Below are 27,553 nucleotides of genomic sequence, written 5' to 3' on the forward strand. Positions count from 1 at the left end.
GGGGCAATGCAAACCCGTGATCTCCTCCCGTGTTACAACAGAAGTCGCTGAGCTTCCACCAGTTCTGCCCTTTTCTTCTGTAAATGGATTTTCACTGTTACCACTGTCAAATTCATGTTCCTGTTGCAATTCTGTCTGACTTGGCTCAGTTTTCCTACACATTAACTGTGATGCAACAATTATTACAATTAGAAACAGCAACAGTGTGGCCCATTTCATTAGGTCCAGGGAAAAAAGTTCTCTGTAATTTAACTGTTCTTGGTTTATAAGTGGAACTAAACATGAGGTCTATGTAACATGAGATATTATTTCTGAAAAGTTTATCTTTTGGCTGAGGCCTCTGCTCTAAGAACAGCAGATCTATTTACTTGTCTTTTTTGAACTTGTACTTTTTTTCATTTGGTTTTTTGCCTTCAGAATCCTGAAGAACTTTATTTTTTGGGTATTTTAACAAATTTGTTTTTCTGCTTTGCTCATTTTTAGCGAAACTTCCTTTGATGCTTTAGTATTATCATGTTGAATTGTGCCATCTGCATTTAATTCTATCTACAAAACAGAACAGGCCATATACTTACTTTCATTTTCTGATAAATTGCTTTATTGTATGCTACAAGAAACCTGAGCTATTATAAAATTAACTGATTTCCTCTGCCTGCGCAGCTTCCTAAGACAGCAGGACAAAGAAATTAAGGAACTAAGAAGTATGTGTATAAAAGTATAAAAATCAATGGGTGAAATCCAATGATAAATATTACTGAAGAGCTTTACACTTTATTTAATTCTGATAATTGAACTGCCCTGCCTTTAAAGAATTAGAACTACATTGTTTCTGCGGTCATATACCAGAGGTACAGCTTCACGTTTCTGTCAAATCTGCCTGCAATAATTCTAGGAACTTATACAGAAAGGCAAATAACACAGCAAAACCATGCAGAATTAACTCATGGCAAATCTCACAAGAAAAATGCTCCAAAGGCAGATGACTAGCTAGAACTATCCTGTTGATTACTCTGTATCTGGAGATAGAACCAGAACACAAACACTGCAACAACTCACACAACTATTGATGCCACCACTATTGAAATCGTCATTTACACAGCCACAGTAACAGGTGTTTCCATTAAATGTTTACACCACCTTCTACTTGGAGAACATCCTTCATGAATCAACTAATGTTTTAAAGTGTAGTCTAAGACTATACATCATGGATGCTGTTATAGCATAACACTTCTAAGGACACTGTAGACTGCACCACTGTGAGTAACAAGGACAGTTACATAAAACTTTAGGGAGCAAGAATAGAGTGTGCACACTGCATTATATGATTCAGATATTACCAGTTATCATTGTTCAAAAGAGACAAAACAAGATGGGGAGAGTACATCTTTTAATGCCAAAAGCTGTTGTGCTATATGCAAACTATGACCCAAATGACTGAGCATGTGTCTTTCCTTCATATGAAGCACTAGCTCCCGCATCTTACTGAGGTATCATGTCATAACCGTGCTACCCCTGGGCAAGACAGTGGCTCCCTAACCCTTTCCTATTGAAACCCAACACAGCCTACTACACAGAATCAAGAAGCAGCTATGCTACTGCTACAAGCCAGGCAACATCTTGCAGTTTCAGTCAGGCTTCTGCAAATACAAGGAGGCACTGATGTACCATGCTTGTAAATTACCTCTGCAGCACTTGCAAAAACTCAGCAAGAACCACTGTCTGAGAGGGGCAGTTGATTGCCCCTGTCTTGCATCTTCATGAGGCTACAGCTTACCCCAGCTACCAGTAAGGATCGGCAACTACTTGCCAAAGAATTGGCATAACACTGACGATCACTCTGTTTCAGCCCCTGATGGGTATGAAGCATATATTACAATCTGTGCTGGTTTTGAGACACATTTCAGCAATGGTCATCTGCTTTAGTTTACTGAAGACTACTAGCAAGCCCTTAATACTTTAGCATCAAATTAACATCAGGATGCTTTGTAAAGACATACCTGGGGCAGATTTGTATCCTCTACACTTTGAGTATTTAATATATTCTTTGAATCATCGCCACCTGAAATGAAAGACAGAAAGAAACCATAATTGAGAAGAGCCTGTAATTCTTTACATATATACCATCTTATGTCTGCAATCTTCTGTATAACAGTACTTAGCACATTTAGCTATCCAGAAAAATTATCACACCAGAAGGGTTTTATTAGAGTATAAAACATATCAATATATAAAAAAGGTATTAAAATTTTGGAGTCTGGTCTTTGTTGCAGATGGCATCTTGTACAAACCAGGACAGGTGAGAGTAAAGTGTGACATTATGCTTCCAAATTTTTTTGAAAATTAGCGACCTGAGCAACTCTTTTTGGAACTTAGAGGAGCTACTACATTTCCCTAACAGGCTTCCCTGATCCCGAGGAGACTTTTCTGAAGCCAGTGATGGTGGGAGGATAGACTAGCTTACATCTTTCCCTGTATAGCATATTCGGGCAGGGAAACAGATGGAGTAGCTAAAGCCAAGTCATGGCTGTAAAAAGAGGCAGGGATATTCCCCAGCACCAATTCAGGGCCATGCTGGTGATTTGCTTTAGCTTTCCAGCTACACTCTGTGCTGACAAAATGGCATAAAAAGAGTATAGCAGCTACCAAGATCTTACCCTAGATAAGAATATAGTTACTTATTCCATGTAACTCTATGCATTTACTTCTGGCCACTATGTTCTTAAACGTAACTAGCCACACCATGAAAAAAATCTAGCTCATCACCCTTTGTTATTTCATACTGGAACATGAACTCCAACCCCAGCCCTAAGAGTCACCCAACAACCCATGTTGGAACCAGCCTTAAATTTAAAAAGCATGTCACAAGATGGCAACTCTTTCTCCAACACTTCAGGACATATGGCATGCCAGATGTTAACCCTAGCCTTACGATCACTGTTAGTCCACTGGATCCTGCCAGTCTTAGTGCTAAATTAATCCCAATGGCCCAGCTATTGATCACCTATTAAGCCAAACCCTAATCCAAACCATACGTTTGAACATGTTTTTAGCCCACCAATCTTTGTAAGGCTCAGAATATCTAGATGACCTTTGGTGGCTGCAGCCCTAACCTCTGATCATGGGACCTCCCAGATACAGCAGTCCCTCTCAGGCTAATCTCTTACAGTAGGATAATCTTGTTTTCACTCAGATTTGAAGCCAGTAACTCCTCCTACTTCTACTGCCCTGACTCTAAACTCATAGAATCACAGAATCATAGAATGGTTGGGTTGGAAGGGACCTTCAAAGATCATCTAGGCCAATCCCCCTGCCATGGGCAGGGACATCTGCAACTACATCAGGTTGCTCAGAGCCCTGTCCAACCCGACCTTGAATGTTTCCAGGCATGGGGCATCTACCACCTCTCTGTGGGCAACTTGTGCCAGTGTTTCACCACCCTCATCATAAAAAATTTATCCCTTACATCTTGTCTAAATCTACCCTCTTTTAAGTTTAAAACCATTACCCCATGTCCTATCGCAACAGGCCCTGCTAAAAAGTTTGCCCCCACCTTTCTTATAAGCCCTCTCTAAGTACTGAAAGGTCCCTAGCTCTAAGCCATACCTCAGCCATCAGCAAGTGCAGCCATGCCCCACCTTACATTTAGATAGGTAAAAACTATTGTGCTTCACATCTTCATTTCAAATTTAAAGGTAGCTTCAGCCCAAGAAAAGGCTGGACATCATTACCTTTTATATTTGGGCAATGTACAGCAACTGTGCTGGGTAAGGCGTGCTCACTGGTACTCAGGCATCAGATAGTGCACCCATGGAATTACTAGCAGTAATTAAGGAAATATAGTGCAAGAGATGTTCTGAATTTCTCCATTTAGTGGTGAAGATATGTCAAAATAATTCTCTCCTACCTGATACTGGATCTATTCTGGATTTTGCTGTGTAGCTTTTAAGCAGTTTCCTCATAGATGTGTCAGTAGCTTCTTCTAATGCACACCTTCCTGTCTCATATTTTAATAAGGGATCAGCTCCATGCCAAAGTAATAATTCTGCCACCTAGAAAAATAAGTTTTTCAGATTGTTTCTTTTCTGACAGTATTTTCCATACTCCTTCCTTATACAGGCTTCTCTCTCTTGTACTTGGTAACTTAAGCAACGAAAACCAAATCTAAGGCCTATCACAAATAATCACTCTCTATTCTAGTTAATATACCCCAAGCATTCCCCTAGATGCATCATTATCCTATAGTCCTATTATTTTCATTTTTGTAAATTCATTCCAGTTATTAACCTGATGCCATTAAGCCAACGTCTCCCAAAATACAGGGTAGGATTCATCCCCCTACAGCTCTTAATTGGTGGAAAGTGACAGGTGATTTTAGGGTATGAGTCAGCTTATCTATTTTGGATATCTACTTTAAGAGAAAATAAATTGTGCTCTAGGTGCTCTATTGTGAGTCCTGTGACTGCAAAGGAAAGCTTTGACAGCTACTTCAGATATACAACATACATCTGGTCAAATGAAACCCACTCAGATGGTCTTACCAACATTACTATTTCTGTACAAACATAAAGCCTGATTCTGTTGTTATTCAAAAAATTATCACTTTAGCAAAATGTCCCATCTACCTTTGCAGAACACTTTTTAAGACATGGGAAATTTACAATCTGATGATTGCCTTTCTGTGGTAACCCTCCAATCTTATTCCAGCACTACTGTGGTTTTACTTGTACCTCTGCCTTTCTCTCTTCAGCATCTGAGCTTGACTTATATCCTTCACCCATGCACTTAAAGTCCCTCGTTACTTCTAACCAGACTGTTACTGAGAAAATTGCTAGTGAAGCTTTCTCAATTCGTACATTTTCCTAACAACAAAGCAAATAATAAAGTGTTCAATACACAGCAAAAACCTTCTTGGGCTTCACAAGTTGTCCCAAATCTACGGATTTTTTTACTGAAAAAGTAACACTGAGGACTCTTCTCCCTTAACGAGATCTTTAGCTACACATCACGCTTGTGCGCTCTCTGCTTTAACTGCACTATTAGAAAGTCTGTCATATACTTTATTTTCTGAAATAAGAAATTAATTTTGCCATATTGCAGGTGCAGAAAGGGATAAAGTCAAAAGGTGTGTTTTCAATCTACAAAAATAACTTCACGCAGAGAAGGTAGCTTTGAAAGAAACAGCTCCAAATACCGTGTTACCAAAGGTCATATTACTGAATCCCTATCACTATTTTGTTGCTAGTCAGAAGGAACAGATATTGTCTGACAGACTACTGCAGTGATACAACTAAACAGCTCCTGAGTAAATACAGTGCCACCATGTAATACCACTCCCTGTGGATATTACTTTAACACAGCTCTGTGTTGAATGAAATTGGTGTGTCCAAGTGACCTAGCTGAGATTAGTGTTCTTCCAACATCATTCAAGTTGCTGACCTCTAAATATTACTTGCGGAGATGCAGAGTCCTTCATGCACAACCACGGACATGGTGTTTTCAGTACTTTCACGGAACTCAGAAATATTTCATGAACCCGCAAGAGTCTTTAATCCACAAGCTGAAAATCAAGCTTGGGGCTCTCAAGTCTCAGAGAAAATTATTAACCAAAAGTCCACCCTTCCTCTTTGCTCCAGGGAGACTTGGGGAGAAACAGATTAAGTCTTATCGCAGTTGTGAACCAGAAACAGAGCAAATGTTTAGGGACAAAACTTATCACACACCACAGAAGAATGTAAAAAGTCTTGGAAATTAATAAATATTAGGCAGTATATGTGCACTTTTGGAGAAAAAAAGAGCAAGCAGGTAAAAGGGACATGCAGAACTCCTACATACCTAGGAACATGTACAAAGAGACAGGTGGAGGAAACCACTGGCAGACTGAAAGAGGGACAATTCAGACATAGGCTTATGAAACCACAGCATTTGGCAACAAAACTCATAATTAATTCACATTGACTATTCAGTTGACTTTCTGTTTAAGAACATACAAAATATAAAGCCATGTCATCATAACTTTCTATGCTATGTGTTAATACATTAAAAACGTCTATATATGGCTCTGGCTGCACACATGCTTGTTTACTAAATCATGAAAAAAAAAGTCATTAAAACTCCAGAAGACTGCTCAGGTCATATTTTATAATCAACTTGCAGAATCATTTAAGTGAAACAAGTAGTATTAAACAGTCACATTCTATTCCTTAGTACTTCAGCCATTGTCCCAGTTAGAAAAATAACTAATTTCTGCTTTTGGACAAATTTGCAAAGCATGGGATGGTTTGAAGAGAAATTGGCCAGAAAGGACTTGTCAGCTCCTGAATTTACCCATGATCTGAAAAGACCAGACACATGTGAAAAGATTATGTGACCTTCTGGACCCAACAATAATTTCTTTTCCTAAACTACAAATTGTATTCAGTTTGGGATATACCTCATAATGGCCTTCTTTAACTGCATCTTGCAATGGTGGTGTTTGTTCATTTCCTCTAGCATTAACATCAGCTCCTGCTTTCAAAAGCTCATTTGCTATCCTATAAGAGCCTTCTATGCTTGCTATATGTAGTGCAGTCCAGCCTACAAAAAAGAAAAACCTGTATTTCACATTTGGGTGAAATAATTTATAAAAAATTATGTCAGTTTTAGCTGTCTATTTAATAAATATTTCAGAAGGTAAAAGGTAAAAACTGATGCATTTTACAGGAAGTTGTATGAAAAAGTTTTTTATGAAAAAGTCACAAGGCTTGGGAGATTTCATTCTTTTGTCAAAATTTGACACTTACTGAAGAACCAGGTGCTTCTGTAACAATATTGGCTTTATATTTGCTGTTACAAAAGAAGAGAATAAAAATTATCCCACCCTCATCTTAGTAATTTCTCCCTGAATAAAATGTATATGCTATTTTAAGAACAAGATAATTTTTCATGGCACTCTTTTATTTACATAGCCATGCTGAAGAGGGTAAGTAAGAAAGAAGAGAAAAAATAAAAAACTGGAGTCTTTCATAGAATCATAGAATCACTTTGGTTGGAAAAGACCTTTGAGATCATCGAGTCCAACCTTTAACCTCACCCTGCCATCCCAACACTAAACCCTGGCCCTAAGCACCGCATCCGTCCTTCTTTTAAATACCTCCAGGGATGGGGACTCCACCACCTCCCTGGGCAGCCCATTCCAGAGCCTGACAGCCCTTTCTGTGAAAAAATTTTTCCTAATGTCCAACCTAAACCTGCCCTGGCGCAGCTTCAAACCATTCCCCCTCGTCCTATCAGCTGTTCCCAGGGAGCAGAGGCCGACCCCCACCTCACTACAGCCCCCTTTCAGGCAGTTGTAGAGGGCGATCAGGGCTCCCCTCTGCCTCCTCTTCTCCAGACTAAACACCCCCAGTTCCCTCAGCCGCTCCTCATATGACTTGTGCTCCAGACCCCTCCCCAGCTTGGTTGCTCTCCTCTGGACATGCTCCAGCAACGCAACATCCTTCTTGTAGTGAGGGGCCCAAACCTGAACACAGCATTTATTGCCAAACAATGTTTTTTAAGACTATCCAAGAATGGTTCAAGTTTCCAAAGAAAGCAATGAAAAATACTCACTGAAATTCCATATCCATTCCCAGCTATATGGAATAAACCAAGATATGAGCTTCATAGCACACAGAACAATTCTACTCCATGAAGGAGGTGTGGGGAAAAACAAAAGATGGAATCTAGGTCTTTGAACTGGGTTTAGCATAGCCTTGCATCAGCTTATTAAATATTCATTATGTGACAGTTTTTTGTAGCGTGAGAAAAGGGAAAAAGACAGAGGATCTTCCACTTCCTATCTTCCAGCTCTCAAACCAGCATGCCCTCCAGAAGAGTATTTTGATGGATAGCCTCATTCTTCAACCATCTCCCATTATCAGAAGGTTGTCTGGGCCTAATTCACATCCTATGATTCTATGATTCTACCCTAAATATGTGAATTCACATCCTAAATATTTGAATTAATATGTGAATTAGGCTTATTAAGACTGTTTGCTCCCATTAAGCAAAATTATCTTAATCTCATTGGAAAGAGAAACTCTTGCTGCTCTCTTATACACCACCCAACCCACAATACTGTATATTTGTACAGAATTTGGTTCATTATGCACAGGATGTTGCACCAGGTTGTCCAAAAATGTTGTGCTATTAGGCTTTGATCCCAAATGCTTGAATCTCAATTAAGTTTTAACTGCATCACCTAATGCTGACAATGCTTCAAGATGAATGTTTTTTAATAGTATAATCTGTAAAACACTTAACTTGCATTTTATAGAGCTTATTGCATTAAGAAATTCTAGTAACTCCATATTCTGGAACAAAAGCTTGAAATCTGTTAAGGGGAGGATAAAAAAGGTTCACTTAGGGGAATGTCCCTACTTCTCCCTCAGTAAAAAGTATCCTCTATCTGATATACTAATAAGCCCCTGAAAAATTGAACCTGCAACACATTCAATTGACAATCATTAGAGTTTAGCAACATGATTCTCCAAGGACGCTGTGCGTGCTCCAGACCAAGAAGAAACACAAGTTTCATTGCAATGACTTTTCAGCTCCCTCAAGGCACTGTGAATCAAGACTCAAACTGAGAGCATATACAGTATCTCTACCATGTTGTCCATATCCTATGTGCTGATGTCCAGGAAATAAAAAGGAGAAAAAGTAACCCAGAAGAACCCGAGAACTCAGTAAGGTACTGAAGCAGAGTACTGTGGCACAGGAATAAGGAAAAATACCAGGCGAAGATACGGATAATCACTGATGGAGGGCTTTAAAGGAAGAGAAAAGGCACAGATGCAGAATATAATCATCGGAACAATGACTCCCAAAGAGAGTGAGATGAAAGTGCATTTCAAAATGGCATAGGTCTGGCAACTCTACTCCTTTCTGATTATACTTCCCTCACTAAAAAAGAAAGAAGTAGGGCCAGGTCAGCCCCTCATCTCTTCAAGGAGTTCAACTAAAACACATTTTGTGTAGTTGTGCTCCTTTCACACCAAAAATAGCAGCCAGAGCCTGGGGGATGAAGAAACAGTGGCCTGGCAAAATGTGCAAAGGCAGAAAAAGGAAGCAGCTGCGAGGCCAAAAACTGGAACCGCTGCCTGTTAGTACACTTGCCCAGAGAGGCTGCAGCTAAACCCATACTACCGATGTTTCTCTGTTGTCAGCAGGTGACTCTGAAACCCACCAACAAAGTATTTTCTCATCTACCTCTAGCACAAGCTAACACATGTTACAAGTCACTTTGTAGGCTCAAATGCCAGTGTCCTATACTGTAAAAGTCTGAAATTTGCTGCTGACCAAACTGATCTCTCAATATATTCCAGAAGACAATTTCTATCTTAATTTTGGTCTGTTACATGCCTGCATTATTCAATAGCCTTTAAATGCAGTACACTTTTTTTGTTGTTGTTGTTCCCACAGAACAGTTGTGAAATCCTAGCCACTGCACAGGATGGCAACATTCTAAGAATGAATTAAAGTTTTCTACCAAATAAGCCAGCTGCCTGTGAAACAATTTTCTCTTTTGTTATGGAAGTTTAACAGAGCCTAATAGATGAGACAGGGAACTGCAAAATAAGGAACAGCAGCCTTATATTTGAAACAACCAATTGATACCTTAGGGTGTGGCAACGTCTTTGACCCAGAGTATCACACATGAGACTGGATAAGGTGAATTGCTTCAATCAAAAAGTTCACAGCTGGCCACTATTTGTCATTCTTTTTATTTTTTGTGCCCAAGATGCAAAATGCCAAGTAGTCACAACTTTACAAAATCAAAGCAGAGATAAATTATGAAGTTACAACTGCCTTTAAGATGCAAGGGGCAAAATCAATGTCCCTGAAAAATTAAACTGGAAAATCTACAACTTGGTGTCTTAAGTTGACCACTGAAATGGATGCAAAAAAAATATTTAAAAACATTATGTTAATTATTTATGGGACTGTTCTGTGATAAGCATGCATAGGATTGTCGAATTAAGGCTAAGTAAAATTAATTGCAACATTTTGTAAGTTTTTATGTGCTTTTTCCACAAAAATTTTTTTTTAAATACTTTTATACATAGATCAGTGTATTTTCTCATGAACAATTACCAAGTTAAGCCAATAAAAATTTAATAATCTAGACTGGTCACAAACCTACAGTCTTGTCCACTGCACAAACTCATAATATGCAGTTCTATTAGTTATAGGTAGATACTTGTTTTGAAAATAGTATTTCAATACAATTGCAACTTACCACCATAATCCCGAGCATTTACATTTCCACCAGCTTTTATTATGTTACGTACAAGGTTCAGATCTTGACGAAACACAGCTCTATGCAGTAAGGTCTCACCATAAATATTCCTCCTATTGATTGTTGAAAGTGAAATGGGGCAAGCAGGATTTACAGAATTCCTACCAAAGGCTTCTTGTCCTGAAAAACAATGTAAAAAATCTGTTGAACAGAAAAATACCTTACCTCTCTTATTTTGGCTTCACTTTGCGTTACAGATAGTAAGTAAGCTTTCTGGAGAGAAAAACGCTCATTCACTCTTGTAGAAACAAGTATCTCAAAAAAATCACATTACAAATCAAATAATAATACCATTCAATAAAAGATGCCATAGTGAATTCCAAAACAAAACTCCAACTGGAATTCAACACACAGGAATATGACTTTATAAAAGTGTGTTAAGTTTAGGCTTTTTCCGTTTTAATGATATTTTTGCAAAGTGCATTGTTTGACTGGATGATAAAACTGCTATTCTAGGTTACAATTCATGACAAGATGACCATTCCAATAGCTAGTCAGTTATTCAATAATTTCTCTTTTCTTAAAAGTAAAATTTTTCAGCAGTTATTTTGTACTCATTTATGTTTTAAAGCCTCTGCTTCACAAGCAAGGAATATTTACACTAGGACAGAGATTACCTTGCTCAGATTACTTTTCCCCACTAATTCATGATCAACTCAGCCATTTCTGCAATGAGTGAAAGGTGAATGGTTGCTTGGGAATATGAGGCCTAAATGTAAAAAATAAAATGTAAAAGATCCTTTTTTAATTTTTACTTTATTATTTTACAAAACACATGCTGTCTCCCATTATGGACTCACTACAGTTTTCAGCTTGGGTGAAACTATTTCCGACACATAGATGAGCTGTCCTGTATTTCACCAACAGTGCATCCATTCATACTCTGGGGAAGAGCATCCTGGCTACTGCCTCTTCTCAAAAACAGGGAGGGAAGAAAGGAGAAAGGAAAGGACAGGAGGATCACCTGCAGGAAAGCACAATGCATAGCCTAGACCATTAATTGATCTATTAATGAAAAATCTTGGGATAGCAGGCTATAGGCACTGCTTCTTTCCACAAGCTGCGGCAGATGTGGCTCACTGGCCCTAAAACTCCACCTGAGTGTCAGAAATAGACATTTAAGTATGACCTTAAAACACATAGCTCTCCTAGAGCTGTAACTCACAAAGCCTGATGTCTCTGCTGTTTTGTGCATGGTGATACAATGTGAGCTCAGACAAATTCCCAGCCTTCTTAAGTTCTTGACCCTGTGTATTAGAATCTAATAGACAGGGGTTTACCCTGGACCTTCCCTCAGCTGACCACATAGACAGTCCTTCTCCTCTATCTGTCCAGCCTTGCAAGACCTTAATCATTTAAGACAATGCAGTCCCTAGTCAAAGCTATTCTAAACTAGCCAAGCAGTTCAGGAGGGATTAAACTGCACAGACATACATAGAACGAGGTGTAGTTTTATATTACACAACCCAATTTAGCTTGTTACTTCAAGAGGACCTATTTTGTGTCACTTCTACCACTCCCAGCCTAGCGCCTTCTTTGTGTCTGACCTTGCGCGAAACGAGTGATGCTTACTAATCCAAACCAAAAGTATTTGCAGGGCCATTTTTTCAGTGAATTACAAACTAAGATGACTCCTAGACTCTTGATTGTTAGGTCTGATGCAAAAAGGAGGTATACTTGCTAGACTGGATTAGCACAAAGCTACCTCTATAGGCAGTGCAACTCTGTCTGCTGCAGAAATCACGCTAAAAAAAACAACAGCTTGTTTTTTTGAGTGAAAACTAGTAAGTCAATTTGAAATAGCTGAGCAGTTATTCATACAACTTTAAACCTCATAAAAATGGTCCTTCCACTGGGAATAATTAAAACCCTGCAGAAGAGGAGGTTTCTTAATTGGAGGTAGAATTATTCATATTTTGTAAGATCTGTAATGTAGTTGTTACAGTTCAAATACTTCCAAACTTTGTAAGCTTTTTAATTTATTGTAGGTGCACAGATAAATCCAAATTGAGTGGGTTTAAACAACAACAAAAAACTCTGTTAAAACCCCAGTCATAAAGGTGCTGCAGTGAGCACTTAAGTGAGGAAATTCTGTATTCTCCTACACACTTGATCTGCGAGGCAAAGATTTTCTCTGCATGCATCTTCAAAGGATGAAAAATAACAATCTTTCTCCCTGACAAAGTACATTGCAAAGAAAAATACTTAAAAAGAGTGCTCCCTGACTGTGGTAGTGAAGGCCCTATAATCCTATATTTAAAACAGACAGGATAGCAACATCAGGCATTCAAAATAGAATTAACTGTTTTGTGTAGGTCAGTTCTTGGGGATGGTACTACCCCCAGAAGAATGTTGCGCACAGAATACTAGATTATAGATGGATATATGAATGTATATCAGGATCTACATTTTCACTCTCCATGAAAACATTTTTCTTCTGCTTTCAGAATACACCGTAATTTTTTCATATGTAACACTTTAATAAAAAGAGCATCCTAAAAAAATTCTCATGATTCTTAAGGAGTTTATATAAACAAGTCAACTGTTAGGTTGCTAATATGTAGGCTTAAACAAGTTAGGGAAATCGTCAATAATTTCAATTATTAAAATGAATGTTTATACCATCTTTTTTAAATAAATCCATGCCACAATATATTGGAAAGGTTACAAATTATGTTTGATTCAGTATAGTTGTTCAAATAAAAAAACATCTGTATGATAAACATCAGGAAATATCTTACTCCGTTTGTTTTCAATTCTCTTGCTCCTTCTCTGCTTAGCTTTTCCGTCCTCATTCAGAGTCATTTCTTGGCATATGTTGGTTTCTAGATCCTGCTTGTGTTTAGAAGTAGATTTCTGAACTTCACTGACAAGAGATTTGCTTAGAATCAACAACAATATTCTCTTCTATATATAAACTGATGTTTATAGTAGGGCTAAGAATGTCAATATATTTGATTTTAAAAGGAAGTCTCTAATAGCATGCAAGTATATAGACTAACTTAAGTAGTACTGAAAAAGGGTAAATCAGGAGAGAAATGAACTTCCAGATCTTTAAATAAAAGGTAAAGCATTACATGAGGAATGCGTACTCTGTATGCATTGTATTTCTTACATTAATTTTAAAAAAATAATTTAAGATTATTATGCACAATTTTGTCACAGTCAAAAGCCTTAGCTGTTTCTTGTACGGTCACTGTGAGACATCCTCTGCGATGACTGGGAACATGCTCTCTGTGCTTTCTTGAGGAGGTCTCTCTTAACTGCATCACGTACCTTGATGTTGCTTGGGCTGTTTCTGCACATGGTGCAGTCTCCACTGAATGTGAACTTCCCTCACCACTTTGCTTTTCACAAGAGGTGGTATCCCAGTAATCTGAAATTACTTCTTTCTCTCTCTGCTGATCACCCACACGCTGTGACAAAAAAGAAATATTACAAGCAACTGATAATCATGCAGTTGAAACAAGAGTTGCGTATGTAAGAGCTCCAAGGACATTGTCCTGTAAATTACACGTGCACTCACAGACAATGGAGGAGTTGCTTCAGTGAATAACTAGAACTCTACAGACAGGAGAGACAGAGGCTGCCTTTTAAGAGGCATTCCTAAAGTAATATGCCCCATCATATGCCCTGGCAAAATTAACCAAGGGAATTAGGATACTCAGAATCACAACTTAAATAATAAATCTAGGCTGGCTGACAGCAAGCAAAAATGGTTACTATCTGAAAGTTGTTTGGTTGGACATACTAAATGACTTAACAGATTCATTTCAGTTTCCTATGGACATGAGCTCCTGTCTTAAAACATAAAGTGATGTTTAAGATGTCTTAAGCTAGCCCATCTCATATCACTCTTGCACAAGCCTAGAAATGTGTACAAGACCAAGAACCACGTTTCACCTGAGGTTCAGTAACTCCCAGCTGAGAAATTATTTCTAAAGACTTACCATCCCTGAGCTACAGCCACCACAGATGAGACTCACTTAACTGACCTTCAGCCTTCTAAAAGCCAGGCATTTAGATGACTCTAGGCATCCTCGTTACCCCTACCACTGGTGAAAAGGAAGAGCTACTTTGAGAGAAGATGGTGATTCACTGCCTCCTAAGTTGCAAAGGGGAACCTAAAGGCTTATCTCTAACAGTCAGGGAGAGAAATCCCACCCGAATGATATGTCATCACATGGCACTTAATTTGAGTTTCTTGAGTTTATTCACTGTTTAGGTCAAGTGAGCGTGATGTGCTGTTGAGTATCACTCAAGTTGCTGAAACCTGGGTACTCATTAGCTTATCACACACTTGAGTAATGCTGAAAGCTCTTAGGACTCACCCTCAGCACACATGCATATAAATTCTTTCACAGTGATGTAGGAGAACTCATTAGTCCTTTCTTGGGACACAGATGGAAATGGAGGATTCACTGATTTTTTTTTTTTTAATTGACATATTCAGCACAGAAGCTACTGAAGAAGTGAACTGCCTTCCTAGAAGAGATCCCTCTAGGTCAAGAGATGATGCAAGTTAACATGGCAGCTGGGAAAATTAAATACTTCAGTTTACAAAACTATCAATGCAGTACTTTCCATGGCATCACATCTGCTACAGGAGGAGGGTTAAAGAAGAAAAAGAAAACATTTCAAAGAGGGAAAAAAAAGCCACTTGCTTTATAAGGGATCATCTATTAAAATAAATGGGCTATCCAGCATCCTGATTGCATTTACAGACGGTACAGGCTCTCCCTTTTGGGTACTTGTTTCACAAGTACACTCTGAAGAAACAAGGATAAGTGAAGACCAAGGTGAACAATATGCTGTTAGAAAGCAACAGTTACTAAAAAATTAACAGGGATTTTTTCCACATTAAACTGCCTCCCTACTTTCTGCCTTCAAGAACAGCAGATGGAGGCACAAAAAAAGCTAAAACCAATTATTAATCAACTAAAGGTTATAGATCCCTATTCCCACAGGACCCTGCTTCACAGTCTTAACTGTAATATTAAGTAATCTATACATTAAGCTTCACACAGCTGTGCTACAAATTTCAGAAACACAGGATGTAAGATTGTGGAGAGAACAGCACGGGGTAAGAGAAGAAGCTGTCTCTCATTTGGCACTCCAGGGGTGACAAGATACACTACAGATCCTGACAAGGCATTCAGAGCTGTCACAAGCTGTACTGGCAGGCCATCACTGTTCTCATCTGCTGATGGATCAATGGAAAAGGCATGACCCTGACGCCCTGACTTGTCAGACAATGGGTTTACCATTTCAAGACTCTCAGAATCACTGAGGGATCTCAGCAAATCACTGATTTCAACTTCACCAGTCTTCAGTGAATGCTTCCTTGAAAATCTTCCCTGGGAATGTCAGTGGAAGATCTGTATCGTTATTAGGGGAATGTTCTTCTACTTTGTTATCTGTGTAAATAATGGTCATGCAGGTTCTCTGGCAATCTTCTAAAGCATGCAGAAATACATCCTGTGGTGTCTGTTCCTTTGGAGCCATTATTATATCCTCCTGAAGGGCATCTAGACACTGGTTTATTTCTGGAAAGAGATCTTCATTACTTAATTTCTGTGAAATCTAAACATTAAAAAAAAAATTATTTACAAAAAGGAATGGAACAATTCTTTCTAAAAAACATGTAATTAACATTCACTGTAAAAGTCATCCATAGATAAAAATATATTTTATTTGCAATTTTTGCATAAACTACAAGACTCAAAGCCTTCCCTAAGAACTCAGGCTATTTCTTAACAAGGGTTAGACTGAGGTCTCAGTTTCAAAAGTATAGCACTTCAGCTGTTGAATTCCCTAGCAGTGAAAATCCAGAGTAACAGAGACTAAATCTGTTATAAAGTCAAAGATTTATGCCGTTGCCAATGGCCTGAGGGTGTTAAAGGGCTTTAAAAGAAAGGCATTAAAATTTCTGTTACACAGAATTCATGAAAGTGAACATATTCACAACAATATAAAAAGCATAGTTAGTAAAACACAATATATGAGTTTTGATTATGCGCTTATATGGATCCCACACAAGTATGGAGCATTTGTGCCTCACAAACTTCAGTTCTAAACCTTAGGAGTATGTTTGGAGGCTGCATGTTTGAGTTTCCATACTGAGTACAGAACCACAAAACTGCAACTGTTCTCGGAAAAGTAACTCTGCTACTGTTTTTCTGATCGCTTTCAGCTGATTTCAACAGATGCACCTATTTTTATACTAGTTAATAGCTTTTTCATTTTTCCCTATCTCTGTTTCAAATGCTTCTACAGGAGAAAATCAGATGCCTCAGCAGACCTGCAATGTGTTTTTTCTATATAACGTTTGTATATAATAGTGCTGTTACTTAGAATACTGGATCTTAAGAAAATATCTTTCAATACATTTTTAGAGTCTTGCTGCCAGCAAGTGGCAATTCAGGGCAGTGCAAAAATCCTTTAGCCACTGGTAGCATAATTTTCATAAAGCTCATACACAAAAATACAGAAAGGGCAGAAATCTTACAGCACTGACTCACGTTCAGTTTATAAGCCATTATAAATCCCTCATTCTTTGTTGAAAAATTATTCCCCAGTCTACTATTTCTTATCTTGTACCTGTGCAACTAATTGTTCCTTTTGAAATACTGAGTACTTCTTACTTCCCTGTATTGAATTACAGTTTCTTTTCAGATCACTTCTCTAATTTGTGCAGACTTTAAACAATAGGGAAAAAACCCCACTGGCATAACCTTCTGTACTTGAAGAACTGTGGTATAAACAGCATGTATGTATGTTACAAATTTCCTCAGAAAAAGGCTTGGTGCATTTGTTGAAGAGCAGGTGAAACATTTGTATTAATGGAGAAGGACCAGGCAGGCATAAATGATTAATTTTGCATGATCCTAAAAAGCCAAACGTCAACTGAAATCCAAAACTTAAATGTAACTGTTTTTCACAAAATCCCCATCCAATTACAGGTGCCTAAATTTCTTAAGTGCTCATTTCTGTTGGCAAAATCCTGTGGGACTTGCTCTACAAGTAATTAAAATCTGCAGAACATAATAAAAGTCAAAGCTTTCCCATCCTAAAGCCCATCCTCAGCTGCTACTCATTCATAAATACACTCAAAGCCCCAGTGCCTAAAGTCCTTGTACCTTCAATTGTCTGTTGAAAAGGAACATTGTTACTGCTGAAGGAAGAAAGCTGAGCCAGCTGGCAACTGCACCAAAACAGGGAGATCTCGCTCCTGTGGACCCCAGTCTAGTAAATGTGGTCTGAATACACGTAAGTTTCACTCTAAGGAGGAGCAGGATTCCCCCTCAGTGAGTAGCTCAGCAGTGAAGTATCAACATTATAGTAAATGCAGGTTCAGGTCCATCCTCCACCAGAAGAGCTATGCTTCAGGCAGCTTATTTTAAAAAATGGGTTCCTATGTAAGAATGACAAAGAGAAAAAGGTATCTCTTTGGTGTAAGGCTGCAATTCTTTTTAGGGTTTGAATGTCAGCCATCTCATGGCATCTATGAATCTCTTCTACTGAGCATGAGCACACTACTTCGAAAGCCTTAATTTAAATCCCACTATCCTCATGTCTCAATTATTCCCAGTACAAATCCAAACAAAGGTACTTCTTAATCCAGGCACAAATCTTGCTGACCTTCTAGCATCAGCCCAGAATCTCTTGTCTCCCCATCTTATCCAGTAAGCACACACTGGGTAACAGCTGAGCATGACCACAGTCAACTCCAGCCTCAGCTGGTTCAGAACCTCACACCAGAAGAAGCAGGTGGACAGGGAAGTCCAGCAGAGGTCTCATCTAAAAAAATCAGCTTACATGACCATGGATATAAAAACTGTGTGTTAATAAACTCACTACACGAGAGGCCAGTGAGTCAGGCTTACCCAAGCCTTAGATGTTTACCTCACCCTGTGCATAACACAAGCAAGCTTAAACCTGGCATGTCAGTTCCAGCCAGATGGCACTGCATTCACATCACCTTGGTGAATGTTGACATGCAAGGATTTTTTTTTTCCATGTGTTTGAGAAAAATTTAAAAGTTATTGAGAAATTGGTGGCTATTTGGTGTCACAGACTGTGGCTTGCAAATGTTACAAGAGAAAACTGGGCTGACTACTACTGAAGCACAAACAATAAGGGCAGAGTGGAAATGTTGAATGGACTCCTGTATCTGTTAGCTCTGAGTCAAACAACAGCAAAGACTGAGCCAAGGCCTCAGAAAATCAACATTACCAGCTTTTGTGAGAATGCTGGGCTGAAGATTACTGCAATATACTGGGATGCGAGAATCACAGAACAGTTGAGGTTGGAAGGGACCTCTTAAAATCATCCAGTCCAACCTTGCTGCTCAAGCACTGTCAGGTGCAGCAGGTTGCTTGGGACCATGTCCAGTCAGGCTCTGAGTATCTCTATGGGTGGAAAATGCACAACCTCTCTGGGCAACCTGTTCCAGTGTCCGACCACCCTCACAATTAAAAAGTAGGTTTTTGTGTTCAGATGGGATTTCTTTCTTTTTAATTTGTGTCCACTGCCTCCTGTCCTAGCAGTGAGCACTACTGAGAAGTCTGGCTCCCTCATCTTTGTTCCTTTCTGTCAGGAATTCATACACATTGCTAAGATCTGCCAAGCCTTCTTTTCTCCAGGCTGAACAGCCTCTCAGCCTGTCCTCGTATGAAAGATCATAGAATCATAGAATAGTTGGGGTTGGAAGGGACTTTTAAAGGTCATCTAGGCCAATCCCCCTTCCATGGCAGGGACATCTGCAACTACATCAGGTTGCTCAGAGCCCCGTCCAACCTGTCCTTGAATGTTTCCTGGCATGGGGCATCTACCACCTCTCTGTGGGCAACCTGTGTCAGTGTTTCAGCACCCTCATTGCAAAAAAAATTCTTCCTTATATCTAGTCTGAATCTACTCTCTTTTAGTTTAAAATCATTGCCCCTTGTCCTATCACAACATCTTTCCTGTGCTGAGGACACCAGAGCTGGACACAGCACTGCAGGTGGGGCCTCACCAGAGCAGAGCAGAGCGACACAATCACCTCCCTCCACCTGCTGGCCACAAGGGTGTATAGCTCACTCGTGGCCAGCTTACTGTCTACCAAGACCCCCAGGGTGCATGATCCTAAAAAGCCAAACGTCAACTGAAATCCAAAACTTAAATGTAACTGTTTTTCACAAAATCCCCATCCAATTACAGGTGCCTAAATTTCTTAAGTGCTCATTTCTGTTGGCAAAATCCTGTGGGACTTGCTCTACAAGTAATTAAAATCTGCAGAACATAATAAAAGTCAAAGCTTTCCCATCCTAAAGCCCATCCTCAGCTGCTACTCATTCATAAATACACTCAAAGCCCCAGTGCCTAAAGTCCTTGTACCTTCAATTGTCTGTTGAAAAGGAACATTGTTACTGCTGAAGGAAGAAAGCTGAGCCAGCTGGCAACTGCACCAAAACAGGGAGATCTCGCTCCTGTGGACCCCAGTCTAGTAAATGTGGTCTGAATACACGTAAGTTTCACTCTAAGGAGGAGCAGGATTCCCCCTCAGTGAGTAGCTCAGCAGTGAAGTATCAACATTATAGTAAATGCAGGTTCAGGTCCATCCTCCACCAGAAGAGCTATGCTTCAGGCAGCTTATTTTAAAAAATGGGTTCCTATGTAAGAATGACAAAGAGAAAAAGGTATCTCTTTGGTGTAAGGCTGCAATTCTTTTTAGGGTTTGAATGTCAGCCATCTCATGGCATCTATGAATCTCTTCTACTGAGCATGAGCACACTACTTCGAAAGCCTTAATTTAAATCCCACTATCCTCATGTCTCAATTATTCCCAGTACAAATCCAAACAAAGGTACTTCTTAATCCAGGCACAAATCTTGCTGACCTTCTAGCATCAGCCCAGAATCTCTTGTCTCCCCATCTTATCCAGTAAGCACACACTGGGTAACAGCTGAGCATGACCACAGTCAACTCCAGCCTCAGCTGGTTCAGAACCTCACACCAGAAGAAGCAGGTGGACAGGGAAGTCCAGCAGAGGTCTCATCTAAAAAAATCAGCTTACATGACCATGGATATAAAAACTGTGTGTTAATAAACTCACTACACGAGAGGCCAGTGAGTCAGGCTTACCCAAGCCTTAGATGTTTACCTCACCCTGTGCATAACACAAGCAAGCTTAAACCTGGCATGTCAGTTCCAGCCAGATGGCACTGCATTCACATCACCTTGGTGAATGTTGACATGCAAGGATTTTTTTTTTCCATGTGTTTGAGAAAAATTTAAAAGTTATTGAGAAATTGGTGGCTATTTGGTGTCACAGACTGTGGCTTGCAAATGTTACAAGAGAAAACTGGGCTGACTACTACTGAAGCACAAACAATAAGGGCAGAGTGGAAATGTTGAATGGACTCCTGTATCTGTTAGCTCTGAGTCAAACAACAGCAAAGACTGAGCCAAGGCCTCAGAAAATCAACATTACCAGCTTTTGTGAGAATGCTGGGCTGAAGATTACTGCAATATACTGGGATGCGAGAATCACAGAACAGTTGAGGTTGGAAGGGACCTCTTAAAATCATCCAGTCCAACCTTGCTGCTCAAGCACTGTCAGGTGCAGCAGGTTGCTTGGGACCATGTCCAGTCAGGCTCTGAGTATCTCTATGGGTGGAAAATGCACAACCTCTCTGGGCAACCTGTTCCAGTGTCCGACCACCCTCACAATTAAAAAGTAGGTTTTTGTGTTCAGATGGGATTTCTTTCTTTTTAATTTGTGTCCACTGCCTCCTGTCCTAGCAGTGAGCACTACTGAGAAGTCTGGCTCCCTCATCTTTGTTCCTTTCTGTCAGGAATTCATACACATTGCTAAGATCTGCCAAGCCTTCTTTTCTCCAGGCTGAACAGCCTCTCAGCCTGTCCTCGTATGAAAGATCATAGAATCATAGAATAGTTGGGGTTGGAAGGGACTTTTAAAGGTCATCTAGGCCAATCCCCCTTCCATGGCAGGGACATCTGCAAATACATCAGGATGCTCAGAGCCCCGTCCACCCTGTCCTTGAATGTTTCCTGGCATGGGGCATCTACCACCTCTCTGTGGGCAACCTGTGTCAGTGTTTCAGCACCCTCATTGCAAAAAAAATTCTTCCTTATATCTAGTCTGAATCTACTCTCTTTTAGTTTAAAATCATTGCCCCTTGTCCTATCACAACATCTTTCCTGTGCTGAGGACACCAGAGCTGGACACAGCACTGCAGGTGGGGCCTCACCAGAGCAGAGCAGAGCGACACAATCACCTCCCTCCACCTGCTGGCCACAAGGGTGTATAGCTCACTCGTGGCCAGCTTACTGTCTACCAAGATCCTCAGGTCCTTCTCTGCAGAGATACTTCCCAGCCAGTTGGTCCCCATCATGTTCTGGTGCCTGTGGTTATTCCTCCTCAGATGCAGAACTTTGCATTTTGCCTTGTTGAACTTCATGAGACTCCTCTCTGCTCAGTTCCCCAACCTCTCCAGGTCCCTCTGAATGGCAACAAAACTATCTGGTGCATTGGTCACTCCTCCTAGTACCATCCCTGAAGGGTGCACTCTATTCCATTTTCCAGGCCGTTAATGAACATGTTGATCTGTATTGGTGCCACTATTAACAGACTAACCGCAACAGAAATCACAGCTGCTACATCATCAAAACAAAGAAAACCCAGCAAGACTCATTTTATGGCGTCAGGACTTCTATGCAGAGTTTATGTTAATTAATTAATTTCTCTGGTATTTTCAGGAACAGATACAAAAACCTAACATGCTCAGTGACTCACTGCTGGTTGTGAAGGTGTCTGTCCTGCTCCTTCTTCAAAACAGTACACGGAAGCCTGTGATGACCATTGATTCCTCTCACAAGAGGTATTCCTGCAGCACTCAGATCTTGCCAGTGCCAACATCACCCAATATGCAAAAAGTATAATTCACTGCAGTGATTAATCCCAACTTTCTTACTCCAGGCTCCTAAAATATCCTCTCTGGAGATACTGTCAATGCACTCAATCTGCCTCTTCTCCAGAGGCTATTAATCATAGGTAATCTTTGTTTCAAGGCATTTCAATTTTGTTCTATTTAACTAATTCTGTACAATGAGTATGTTTCACTTAATATACTTGGTATTATAGTTGCATATTGGTAGTTTTGTATTTTTCAAAAAAGAATAGGCTAGGGGATTTCATTTTTTGCCTTTCTTCTGAGACAAGGGATACCTGACCATGTAATCAATCGTATTTGCTACAAGACATGAACAATTTGTCGTACGGGTCTTAAATTTGTCTTTGGTGAATTTTAGCAAGTACTGTTTTTTCCCCAACATCAACTTTAATCAGGATCCCTGAAAAAAAAGGAAAGTAAAATCGATCTATATAGAATTCTAACTTTTTATTTATAGGTACAAATCTATTGGACTAGATGAACAGTCATAATGCAATGGTCTCTGCATTAAGCAGGTTATTTCAGCAGATAATTACACTGTGTATGCTGTAAATTGCTCCACATTGGAATATCAGAGAAGAAATACTGCAACTGCTATCCTGCTGTAAGTTAATGTGAGGTATCCCAAGAAACTGCAGATGGCAGCAAGCACTGCATGTACCCAGTAAAATCCTCTCATTTCTCTAGGACCCATGCAGTTGATGTCACTAGTGCTGCGGAAACCCTCAAAACTGCCCAGCACATTGCAATAGGAGTTGGTAATAGCAGTTACTTTTTGCTGCAGACACAGCAAAAGAGCAAATTTCAGTGAATCTCCTTGTCCAGCATACATAGACCTGAAAGCAATAAACTGGTCAGGGATGACCTGAGACTAGAAATCAAAAAGCACAGAGGGCATTGTGCCTCAGTCGGGCAACAGAAAGAGCTAACAATGCAGAAGTAGCAGAGCAGACATAAGTAACATCACAGTTGCAAATGACAGCATACATACAGATGATACAGAGGCAAAGGCCAAGAACCCCTTCATGAAATGCTGCCAGCATCTCCTCTGCTAATGGAAGAGAAATCTGACCAAGTCTTTCACTGTTGCTTGGACTTCACTGACAGAAAACCAAGAATGGAGGGAGTGCTGGAAGGCAAAAGGGGAGAGGGGAAGTGGGATCAAGGGAACATTTGACCATTGGATGTTTATGTCCATGGTTGCAGAACCTTCAGCTCTTGCTCAAGATACTTCTGGGTTGGATGGTTCACATGGATGTATTGTTGAATTTTTGCTATTGTATCTTCTGGAAGATGTCAGACAATTATTTCTTCCCCCCAAGGTCTCCTTTCTTTTATGTGCAAAAGCAGTGCTTGCAAGCAGATAATTACTAAAATAATGATTATTTGTGAGCTACTTTTGTAACATTCAGATTGCATTAAGATTATCTAAATGAGTGTTGGTACAGTCCCCATCCTTCCACTTACCTTCAGCTCTGCACTTCCACATCCCCTCTTGTGCTGTGTTGGCACTTACTTAATCTTCTGGAGGGATGGATTGAAAAGATAACCTGGCTGAAAACTAAGCTAACTAGAGAAAACTGAATAGCATCTGACAGTTTTTCCTCAAAACTTGCTTTATGCTGGGCATCAAACAAGCATGTCCTGGTTTCAGCTGGGATAGCATTAATTTTCTTCATAGTAGCTGGCATAGTGCTCTGGTTTGGATTTAGTATGAGAAGAATGTTGATAACACACTAGTGGTTTAGTTGTTGCTAAGTAGTGTTTACACTAAGACAAGGACTTCTTCAGCTTCCCACGCTCTGCCAGGTGCACAAGAACCTGGGAGGGGGCACAGCCAGGACAGCTGACCCAAATTGGCTAAAGGGATATTCCATATCATATAACATCATGCTCAGGGGAGTTAACTGGGGGGAAAAACAATCACGGCTTGGAATGGGCTGGGCATAGGTCAGCAGGTGGTGAGTAATTGCATTGTGCGTCACTTGTTTTGTACATTCTGTACATTCTATTACCGTTATTATTACTATTGTTATTCTTTTCCTCTGCTGTTTCATTAAACTGTCTTTATCTCAACCCATGGGTTTTACTTTGTTCCGATTCTCTCCCCCATCTCCCTGAGGGAGGGGGGGGGAGTGAATAAGTGGCTGTGGGGTGTTCAGCTGCCTGATGGGTTAAACCACGACAAAGCACTAGCATTGGCCCAAAGGAAGCAGCAGAAATGCATGGCAAAGAAAATGGGCAGTACCTCGCAACACCCAAGAGGATAGACTCTCACTGGAGTGGAATCATCCCCGATTCAGTATCGCTGATAAAGCAGCTGACAAATGGGGGGAAAGGTAGCGCCAAAGCTATTCCCTCACTTTTACCTCATCAGCAGTGGAACCTGTCACTCATGAGCAACTTTAGGATTACCAAGGAGATCTATCAAAGAGACTGGTGCTACCTATTTTTGGGAACAAGTATGTCATTATTCCCAAACAGAAGGACAGATACTTTGTTCCTCTTCAAAGACCTACCTAATGCCTCTCCCACAACTTTCATTGGTGGAAAACATGTTTTAAGCTACTAAAAGTCTTCATTACTTTAGCTTAAGCCCTTTAGCTTTAGCCCTTATAGGTTCCGTGTCATGGTGATCTCTTTCCTAGCTCACTGTTACTGCTATGCTTCTACCCTTGTGCCCTCCAAGCTTAATAACTACAGTTCCTACCCAAAAACCAGAAAAAAAAAAGGTTAGCTCTTAAGCTGTTTCCACTTAATGCACTCAGTGTCAGTTTCAATAGCTATGTGCCTGCTTTTTAAAATGAAAGAACCAGGTATTTTTCAGTACAATATTCTCTAATGCTAATTAAATTAAATTATATTTTATATGCATTCAGTTGTATACACATTTGGTTGTAAAAATACACTAACCTTTTCTTCTGAATCTTTCTGAAATCTGTTCGATTTGGTATCTAAATTTAGGAGAGTAAACAAATATTTCAGTTGTACTTTCCACTTCTGAAAGTTCTCATCATCTCTAATAAAATGGCCTCACTTCCTGATTAAGGCTAAAGTTTCAAACCTTAAAAATTACTATAGTCGTGTTCCCTAAACGGAACTGACAATAAAGTTTCTAGTCAGGCTCTGTTAGTCACCAAATTAAATTCCAAGGCTATTTTGCCATATTTCTTCACTGCGGTTTCAGAGGCCTGTGTTTCCAAAGACTATCAGCAGACAGAACTGCCGACCATTCCACAGGATGGGATCTATCCCCTGCCCTCTGTAGTTACAACGCAATTAGACAACACAGCTAGAACAATGCAATAATTTACTGCCTCTGAAAAGGGCTGGTCCCAACCCCCCTGCTCCCATCTCTGCGATGATATTCAGGTGACTCCATGGGAATTTCCTAATCAGAAATAAAGTAACGGGTTTTCTATTGGGTTAGCAACAATTAGCAGGGAGACAGCAAAACAGATGGGGCAGTCCTGCACTGATAGGAGCACAGAGGAGTGAAATTAGAAGTGAAATAGCAGCAGGTGACAGATCTGGGGAATAACCAGTACCATTTTTGTTTCTCCTTTCTTACAGACGCCTTTGATTCTTGAATATGTTGGTAAGAAGCACGTAGGAACCCTCAATGGCTGTTACATCCATGCTTACCTTACACATCCATATGTCACTTGAGTACCATGTATCCTGCAACTTTTGTCAGAAAATTCCAGCAATGAAATAATTTTAAGCTGGAAATATACCACTGGCTTGGGAAAAGAGTTATTTCTTCAAACAATCCCAACAGAATACTTAAAAAACATAACTTGTAGTCCAGAACAACTATAAAAACTAAACAACTGTTGTAAAGGCCACACATAGATTCTAAATAAACCTACATGGATACTCAACTTCAGCTTCTCCAGTGATTTTGCCATAGCTAGAGAAACTTTCAGTTTTGTACAAAATACAACATACCTATGGAATTATTTTGCTGTCTCTCCACTGCAGCATTTCGTGAAGAAACAGGCTTGGGAATATTTTCAGTAAGTGACGGACACTTTACCCAACCCCTAGAATTAAATAATACAATAAAAAGTTCTTATTCAGAAAGAATTCTTTCTGAGTAATCTGCTCAGGTTAAGAAAATTTCTACAGTACTTCGAGTTTATTTATGTCTTTGTACTTAGAATTATTCATGGAAACAATGGCAGTTATTATAGAGGCACACTTCTCTTTACAAGGACATGCAGTGACCAAGACTTCCAGATTTTCTAAGTGGAACTAGCTGTCTCTACATTCATTCTCTAAGTGAAAAAATGCCCCTTCCTATTTTTTATCACTTCTTTTGGTATTTCTATCATAAATCCGTCTTCTTCTGAAATCCTTCCATAGCTTCTAAGAACAAAAGGTCTAATATTATTACAAATTTTTGCTTATTTGTCTGATGTTTTTCCCTGAGTAGTTTACTGTTATTCCTGTTGCTCATACCCTTATACCATTAAAGGTAGTATCATCAATAAAAACAAATACAGGTACAGTTTAACCCATACTGGACACAGAATTATCTCTGACAAATACAGACCCTTCACTAAGAAAACAAGAAAACTTCATCACAATAGAGCACTGAGAATGAAGTAACATATAAATGGAGGTGTAACAGAATTGTTTAATTACAGTATGCCTGAGTGGAATTCCTATGTGATGCATTATACTCACTCCAATAGAGACTGAGACTGGTCAGATGCATATGCCTCTTGAGGTATCTGAATGGAGAGAAAAAAAAAAAACAATCAAACCCCAATCAGTAAATGAAGTCCTTCATTATTCATTTTCTCAGCTTCATTACATACTTATGTTCTTCCTTCTGTAACTGAGTTGGGAAACAGAATTTTTAGATCAGATCTTGACATACATTCCTAATAAGATACAAAAGACATTCCACTCACATTTTTATTTGTGCTATTTGAGAAAAAGGTTGAAGAATAAATCAAGACTATGAAAGACAACACTTACCCAGAAAGAAAACATACCTATGCAAGTAAGATATGATTGCTTTAAACTTGAGCTGGTTTATAGGTCAAAAGACCAAAACACAAGGTATTTTTATTTCAACTCCCAGTTTTAATCTTTTTTTGGTAACAATTCCCTCTTTTCATTGAATAAGACAGGGTGCTGCTCCAAAGACGGTGGAGTTTAGTAGACAACTCTCAATATCCCTGGAAAAGGCAGAATTAAGGAACTTGGCTGACAAGACCTGCACGTCAGCAAGCTCTGAGTGGCAGGGGGGCCCCATGCAGACATG

General features: G+C 39.6%; 1 protein-coding gene across 1 annotated transcript in view; it reads right to left on the bottom strand.

The window, feature by feature from the left end:
- ANKRD31 (ankyrin repeat domain 31) overlaps positions 1-27,553 on the bottom strand; it is a 66,968-nt gene that overhangs the window by 34,042 nt on the left and 5,373 nt on the right. Inside the window, 11 exon segments of the mRNA XM_035892793.1 lie at positions 1,998-2,059; positions 3,905-4,049; positions 6,431-6,573; positions 10,259-10,438; positions 13,060-13,184; positions 13,595-13,734; positions 15,496-15,646; positions 15,648-15,892; positions 25,189-25,229; positions 26,227-26,321; positions 26,968-27,014. Coding sequence (XP_035748686.1) covers positions 1,998-2,059; positions 3,905-4,049; positions 6,431-6,573; positions 10,259-10,438; positions 13,060-13,184; positions 13,595-13,734; positions 15,496-15,646; positions 15,648-15,892; positions 25,189-25,229; positions 26,227-26,321; positions 26,968-27,014 — 1,374 coding nt within the window.

Source organism: Egretta garzetta, unplaced genomic scaffold, assembly GCF_000687185.1.
Source record: "Egretta garzetta isolate BGI_Z169 unplaced genomic scaffold, ASM68718v1 scaffold424, whole genome shotgun sequence".
NCBI lineage: Eukaryota > Metazoa > Chordata > Aves > Pelecaniformes > Ardeidae > Egretta > Egretta garzetta.